The 8,399-nt window shown below is 46.9% G+C and overlaps 1 protein-coding gene across 3 annotated transcripts in view; it reads left to right on the top strand.

Moving 5' to 3' along the window:
• Positions 1-6,911, top strand: part of tln1 (talin 1) — a 215,247-nt gene extending 208,336 nt beyond the window's left edge. For all 3 annotated transcript variants that reach the window (XM_083793816.1, XM_083793817.1, XM_083793818.1), the window contains 3 exons: positions 1-53; positions 5,963-6,088; positions 6,770-6,911. The exon at positions 1-53 is cut by the window's left edge and continues 130 nt beyond it. In XM_083793816.1, the coding sequence (XP_083649942.1) occupies positions 1-53; positions 5,963-6,088; positions 6,770-6,904 (314 nt within the window). In that variant the 3' untranslated portion in view covers positions 6,905-6,911. The remainder of the gene's footprint in view (positions 54-5,962; positions 6,089-6,769) is intronic.
• Positions 6,912-8,399: the final 1,488 nt, after the last annotated feature.

Here is an 8,399-nt window from a genome sequence, read left to right as displayed (position 1 = left end):
TGGCCTGCAAGGTCAAGGCCGACCAGGACTCCCAGACCATGAAGAGACTGCAGGTCAGTGCCTTAGACCTTAGACCATGAAGAGACTGCAGGTCAGTGCCTTAGACCTTAGACCATGAAGAGACTGCAGGTCAGTGCCTTAGACCTTAGACCATGAAGAGACTGCAGGTCAGTGCCTTAGACCTTAGACCATGAAGAGACTGCAGGTCAGTGCCTTAGACCTTAGACCATGAAGAGACTGCAGGTCAGTGCCTTAGACCTTAGACCATGAAGAGACTGCAGGTCAGTGCCTTAGACCTTAGACCATGAAGAGACTGCAGGTCAGTGCCTTAGACCTTAGACCATGAAGAGACTGCAGGTCAGTGCCTTAGACCTTAGACCATGAAGAGACTGCAGGTCAGTGCCTTAGACCTTAGACCATGAAGAGACTGCAGGTCAGTGCCTTAGACCTTAGACCATGAAGAGACTGCAGGTCAGTGCCTTAGAAGTGTTTATAATAGAGCACCGAAGTCCTGACGTAACTCGCTCATCCCTTCGATTCCCCCCCTGGTTCTAAAGTCCTGACGTAACTCGCTCATCCCTTCGATTCCCCTGGTTCACGGAAGTAATTTCTCTATGGAGAATAACATGGGGTGATCTTAATATCGTCTACTATAAGCGTTGTGGTCCAAAAATAAACAAGCTGTCTCTGCGTTATTGTCAGGGAGGTGTCTCTGTATCGTTTGCAACAGTCAGTCACTCATATATGATACAGTCTGCTTCTAGCGAAAATCTAACTAATTCAGCAGCAGTAACATTAGCGTTTTCTCTCAGTCAGTTGATTCTTCATATCCATATGAGTGAAGCGGCCGGGATGACATGTTTATTTTTCAAACACAGTTCTTATATGAAGCAATCTAAAAATCCTCCTATGGCGATTTCAATGCAACTAAACAAATACATGAACCTGGGGACTGGCGCCCTCTACTGAAAGTGACGTCAGACTTCGGTGTTCTATTAATGTTCAATAAGGATTCTTTTCCCCCGTCTCTTGGCTTCACCGTCAAACAGTGTTGTTGTTTTTGGCAACACATTTTGATTTTAGTTTTAGTCATCATAGTCTTTTGAATAGTTTTCATTTAGTTTGAGTCACATTTTAGTCAAAACTAGCCGAACTACGCTTGTAGTTCGGCTATTTTCAGCATGCAACCAAGTGTAAAATGACTTATAGTGGATCTCTTGTCCATTAGTCCCTTCCTAACATTTTAGTCTAGCTTTTATTTGTTGACGAAATTGTCAGTATATTTAGTCTTAGTTTTAGTCATCATAGCACAGTTTTAATTTAGTTTCCATTTAGTTTTCTTCAGTGGAAAAAGGTAGTCGACGAACATTTTTCGTCTTCGTTTTAGTCGACGAAAACAACACTGCCGTCAAATACATTTTCCATCCTCCTGTTCCGGGCTAGACGCCATCCAAAAAAAACTCTTTGTGTCGGAGTTGAGCTCAGCTTGAGGTGATCGTACAAAACATCCATGGTTTAGGTCCTCAGTACGTAGCAACACCTCAGCTTGAGGTGATCGTACAGAACATCCATGGTTTAGGTCCTCAGTACGTAGCAACACCTCAGCTTGAGGTGATCGTACAAAACATCCATGGTTTAGGTCCTCAGTACGTAGCAACACCTCAGCTTGAGGTGATCGTACAGAACATCCATGGTTTAGGTCCTCAGTACGTAGCAACACCTCAGCTTGAGGTGATCGTACAAAACATCCATGGTTTAGGTCCTCAGTACGTAGCAACACCTCAGCTTGAGGTGATCATACAGAACATCCATGGTTTAGGTCCTCAGTACGTAGCAACACCTCAGCTTGAGGTGATCGTACAAAACATCCATGGTTTAGGTCCTCAGTACGTAGCAACACCTCAGCTTGAGGTGATCGTACAAAACATCCATGGTTTAGGTCCTCAGTACGTAGCAACACCTCAGCTTGAGGTGATCGTACAAAACATCCATGGTTTAGGTCCTCAGTACGTAGCAACACCTCAGCTTGAGGTGATCGTACAAAACATCCATGGTTTAGGTCCTCAGTACGTAGCAACACCACAGCTTGAGGTGATCATACAAAACATCCATGGTTTAGGTCCTCAGTACGTAGCAACACCTCAGCTTGAGGTGATCATACAAAACATCCATGGTTTAGGTCTGCAGTAGCGACACCTCAGCTTGAGGTGATCATACAGAACATCCATGGTTTAGGTCCTCAGTACGTAGCAACACCACAGCTTGAGGTGATCATACAAAACATCCATGGTTTAGGTCTGCAGTAGCGACACCTCAGCTTGAGGTGATCATACCAAACATCCAATGGTTTTTGGGAGGTCAATAAATAATGATGGCGACCTCGTGGGACCATGAAATGCTTCCGTGTTCCCGGAAGTAGGTGTTGTCGCTTCAAATAGCGCGTGTGTGCGCCAGCCACTAGATGGTGCTGTTGGCGTGGAAAGAGTTAAGTCATTTACCGCAGTCATTGCCATGCAGTAGCCAAAAAGGAACGCCCGTTCACTTCAATGTTAGAGCGTCTTAGTTTGAAGGCCGTTTTACCCGGAAAGTACTAGCCTGGTTAATAAACCAGACTAATATCGCACGGACCGCGGGATATTAGTCTGGGGATAGCCTGAGCTAACGTGTTAGGTTTCTGGTCTAGAGGGGCGGGTCGCGGCTGAGATTTGCGCACGCCCTGATTGGATCTCATCGATCTGTCCGTCACCCCCGGCCCCTCCTCTCCCCCCTAGTGCAGCGCTACGTCACATCATTTGGAGCGACGCCCACCCGGAAGGGTTAACTCCCACTTTTAGACCAGAGCGGCCAATGCGTTCCTCCAGGCTTTACATTTTTGCACCAACAAAAATGAAAGCCTGGTACCGAGGCTAGTCTGGGGAGGCTCAGCTTGGATTTCATTTCCAGGGGAGCGGGTTGAAACATTTTCTCTTTGACGCAATTGGTCAGAGCTACTGTCAGTCAAAGGTCTCAAGCATTGAAAGTCACTGTACCAATGCCCGCCCATATTGCATACCGTGTCCCGATTGGCCGCCCCCATTTCTCTGGTGTAGGAAATGCGCGTACAATTGAGCCTCTCCAGACCGTAATCCGCCGGCAGGCAATTTATTTTTGCCAACGGCTGATTCGGTCTGGTTTATTAACCAGGCTAGGAAAGTACGACTCAGGAATGTGAAAATCCGCTATGTAACATGTCATTTAATTCACCCAAAAAAACATTTTGTAACCGAGGATCATATAGTTTAGAGAAATTAGACAGACGGCATAAGCGAAACTTTAATTTCTCATCACGTGGCACCCAAGGACCCCATTATACACACATTATATGTTTTTGGCCGAGCATTTTGTAATTTATTCTCGTCCCACAAAGCACTGTTACAAATATACAGTTTATTATTAATATTAATATCTCTGTTTCCCTCCTCTCATACAGTGCGTGTACAGCTGGCACATTAAGGATTAGGACGGACTATATTTAGAGCAGGCTTTTATCTGTGCTTACAACCACTCTTTAGAGAGAGAGAGAGATCGCTCTTATTAGCATATACACCATCATACATCACATTCAGTGTCACCCTTCAAGGGACCCCCTGGAACCCCTTCAAGGGACCCCCTGGAACCCCTTCAAGGGACCCCCTGGAACCCCTTCAAGGGACCCCCTGGAACCCCTTGAAGGGACCCCCTGGAACCCCTTCAAGGGACCCCCTGGAACCCCTTCAAGGGACCCCCTGGAACCCCTTCAAGGGTCTCCTGGAACCCCTTGAAGGGACCCCCTGGAACCCCTTGAAGGGACCCCCTGGAACCCCTTCAAGGGACCCCCTGGAACCCCTTCAAGGGACCCCCTGGAACCCCTTCAAGGGACCCCCTGGAACCCCTTCAAGGGACCCCCTGGAACCCCTTCAAGGGTCTCCTGGAACCCCTTCAAGGGTCTCCTGGAAGGGTCCCCTCCTTCAAGGGTCTCCTGGAAGGGTCCCCTGGGCCACAGTGTGTTGTAGAGAGAGAGAGAGGGTGGCTCATGTTCTCTCCGTTCAATCACCAAGTGACTTATCCCCTCCTGTTTTGAGCCTGCAGCTGCCACCTGGGTAATTCCCGCGTGCGTGCATGCGTGCGTGCGTGTGTGCGTGTGTGCGTGCGTGAGTGCGTGCGTGCGTGCGTGCGTTTGTGTGTGCGTCTGTGGTATGTGGTGGTGGATGCAACATCCCTTGTCACCTCGCTTGGGGAAAAAGAAGAGCGTCGTCTCCATCACTTAGCTGAAACCCTAGAGCTTCCTAAGCTACAGTGTAACTTTAGATCTGAGGCCTCTCAGTGGTTCTCACAGGGTTAAAAACCTATGTTTCTATGTCAGTGGTTCTCACAGGGTTACAAACCTATGTTTCTATGTCAGTGGTTCTCACAGGGTTAAAAACCTATGTTTCTATGTCAGTGGTTCTCACAGGGTTACAAACCTATGTTTCTATGTCAGTGGTTCTCACAGGGTTACAAACCTATGTTTCTATGTCAGTGGTTCTCACAGGGTTACAAACCTATGTTTCTATGTCAGTGGTTCTCACAGGGTTACAAACCTATGTTTCTATGTCAGTGGTTCTCACAGGGTTACAAACCTATGTTTCTATGTCAGTGGTTCTCACAGGGTTACAAACCTATGTTTCTATGTCAGTGGTTCTCACAGGGTTACAAACCTATGTTTCTATGTCAGTGGTTCTCACAGGGTTACAAACCTATGTTTCTATGTCAGTGGTTCTCACAGGGTTACAAACCTATGTTTCTATGTCAGTGGTTCTCACAGGGTTACAAACCTATGTTTCTATGTCAGTTAGATAGCATTTGACACAGACTTATAGCATGTTATGTAGACAGCACTATAATTGCATTGTATATAGTCATAGCACGCCATAGTACATAATGTATAGCATAGTAGTATATATGTATAGTTTCATTATATAGATATTCCACTGTTACTTTCTTAGCTTACACATGTTCATGATAAATGTTTTTATGTGATGTATTCCCATGCTTTTGTTCTTGCTTAATGTAAGTCGCTCTGGATTAAGAGCGTCTGCTAAATGCCTACATTGTAAATTGTCCTGAATGGGATAAGGCTGTCGGGTGGAAACCTTGTTGAATTGAGCAGTAGTATCTTAAATTAACCTGCGTTAAGCTCTTCAAAAAATAGCAGAATCTACAATATCGGAGCGTTATGAGATTGTATATCTATTTAGGAATGTCACAGGCATACCGTTTCAAACTATAATTGTATTTCATACGTTTTCAGATGGGCCGATCTACACGCTTGGCTATGTTCTGATGCTCGTAAGATTTGACAGTTTCTATCTACTCACTCTGTGTCTCAGAGGAGGGGCTGGATGTGTTTGTGCTCCAACTCTTCCATTTCCTTTTAGAGTCATGCTCCACACGCAGCCCAGCGAGTCGCTCACAGAGAGTTATGCTCCTCTAAAGTAAACCAAATAAAGAGCTCCTCCGTAAGGTCTATCCTTCACAACATTAACCCTAACATTAACACCACTCTGCTCTCCGCTCAGCGTTAGCGTTTGGACGCAGGGATTTAATCCCTTGAAACCGCCAAAAAGCGTTTGGCTATTCAAAAATAGCAGATGTACAAGCTCGCAGCATGGCACGGAGTGGCGAGCTTGTACATCTGTTGTTTTTGTTTATAAAAAAAAAAACAGTCAACCGCTGATTCAGAAGACATTCATTTGTAGAATGTTAATCCCAGACCCACGAATAAACATGGAGACATTTGTCTAACAGAATCTCTCTCTCTCTCTCTCTGTCTCTGTCTCTGTCTCTGTCTCTGTCTCTGTCTCTGTCTCTGTCTCTGTCTCTGTCTCTGTCTCTGTCTCTGTCTCTCCTCTCTCCTCTGTCTCTCTCTCTCTCTCTCTCTCTCTCTCTCTCTCTCTCTCTCCAGGCTGCCGGTAACGCGGTGAAGCGAGCAGCAGACAACCTGGTGAAGGCGGCTCAGACGGCGGCCTTCGAGCGCCAAGACGACCAGGCGGTGGTCGTCAAGAGCAAGATGGTGGGCGGCATCGCCCAGGTGAGTGACAGCCCCCTCGTTAAGAACAAAACAAAACGGGCATCGCCCAGGTGAGTGACGGCCCCCTCGTTAAGAACAAAACAGGCATCGCCCAGGTGAGTGACGGCCCCCTCGTTAAGAACAAAACAAAACGATGACCCCCTGGTCTCTGGTAGTCACAGAACACAACCAGTGGAACACGTTATTCCAACCAGTTCCTTTCCCCTCCATCAGGCGCCCCGGCTGGCCAGGGGGAGGCAGTTTAGAGACCAGGATTACTGCATGTTTTTGTGAGGGTACCTACCCTAGGGGACACAGGGAGAACATGTGAGGGTACCTAGTCCTACCCTAGGGGACAGGGGGAGAACATGTGAGGGTACCTAGTCCTACCCTAGGGGACACGGCGAGAACATGTGAGGGTACCTACCTTTGACCCCACCTCGGGTATGGGCACTGATGATGACGCGGATGAGAGAACACGCCCCCATCGCCCACAGCGTCCCCAGCGGGAAACGAACCCAGGACCTTCTAGCTGTGAGGCGACAGCACTACCGACTGTGCCACCGTGCCCCCCCCCCCTCCCTAACATTTTTATACAAAAAATAATTTTCGTCAGTGGAAAAAGGTACCAGTCAAAGGGCATTTGTGGTCATAGTTTTTGTCGACGAAGCCAACACTGATTGATTTGTTTTTGTTTTTCAGATCATCGCAGCCCAGGAGGAGATGCTGAGGAAGGAGAGGGAGCTGGACGAGGCCAGGAAGAGGCTGGCCACCATCCGGCAGCAGCAGTACAAGTTCCTGCCCTCCGAGCTGCGGGAAGACGGTCAGGAACAGTGAGGAGACCCCTGACCCCTGACCCCTGACCGCACGCACGGGAGGACGGTCAGGAACAGTGAGGAGACCGACCGCACCGCGCGCACGTCCGCCAGAACTCCCAGGTGTCTGCTTTGAACCCTGCGATTGTAACAAATGTAAAATGGTCAGTTTTGTTTAGTTTTTTAGTCTATCTATGCCCAGAATAACTTCTCCTATACTTCCTTCACCTTGGTGTTACCGATGATACTAATTCAGGCTCTGTTCCATTTAGTGTACAGTACAGTACAGTACAGTGTACAGTGGTCCTCGAAGCTTTCATTTTCAATGACCCTCCCATAACTCTGAGACTGTACTCTCTGAGAGTAGAGTTACTCAACCGAACTCGCTCAAGGACACTTTGGCTCATTTTCCACCGAAACAACTTTGGGCTCTAGAACTGGTTTCCTTTCTATAGATTCTTGGAACTAATGAAACCAGGCGGCCATTGTTTTAGTTCCAGTTCCTGAAACCAAACATTTAGGGTTCTGAACTAATACATTTTCAGTGGAAACACTCGATCTGAACCCCGGTGGAAAAGTGGCCTCTGAGACCCACTGGTGTAGCGAGCACTGTTTACCAAGTGAGCTAACTAATGCGCACAACAGCAGCACCCTAACTTCTGTTTGACCACAATGGGGGCGTGAACACAGCCTACACCGCACAAAGTGGCGTCCTCCTCAAGGCGTGCGTCTCTCTTGTGAAGGCAGTAGGACCAGAGCCTGCATTAGTACCGTCAGTAACACCTGTGTGTGAAGGCAGTAGGGAGAGTTATTCCGCGTACATATGGAGAAAGAAAATGTCCATTTTGTCGTTTGTTTTGACTCTCGCACAGGATTCAATCGGGCACTTCGGGCAGCGTTGACATATCAGCCACTTGTAGGCGGGGGGGAGGGAGAGGGGACTTATCCTCCACCCCCCCCCCCCCCCCCCCCGTTTCTGAGGCGTTTGTAATAATATTATGCAAATTTGGTTCTTTAGCTTTATAATACGTTTATTATGAGATAATATTTTTTAGGTCAATATGTCTTTGTATCTAATTTGCATGTCTACACGTTTTCTTTTTTTTTTTTTTTTTTTTGCCTTGTAAATTCAAGAATTCCTTTCCAACAAATGATTTATCTTTTTTTTTTTTTTTTTTGCCATTAGAACAAATAGTTTAGTATGGTGGTTCTCAGAGTATAGGGGTGCAGTTGGCACCCTCTGGGTTCCAAAAGGAACCCTCGCCAGGGCTGTAACTCTGATAGTTATCGGTTGCCCTTGAGATTAAAAGAAATACGTTTGCGAACCCACTGATAGTTATGATTAGTTATTATCGACTGTTTTAACGTATTGTCTGTGATGGCAGAGCGTATGCATGGACTCATACGTTAGCCTGGCTTCTTCTGGTGATCTTTGAGCCAGTTAAGGGATCGAAAAAAAGACCATCCTGTTTTTTAATGGCTAGTTTTCTTCTATTTAACCTAAAGTAGGACAAACC

This window comes from Protomyctophum parallelum, assembly GCF_964188405.1.
Source record: "Protomyctophum parallelum genome assembly, chromosome: 21".
Lineage (NCBI taxonomy): Eukaryota > Metazoa > Chordata > Actinopteri > Myctophiformes > Myctophidae > Protomyctophum > Protomyctophum parallelum.
The sequence above is the reverse complement of the archived record's forward strand: the minus strand, read 5'-3'. Positions and strand labels throughout refer to the sequence as shown.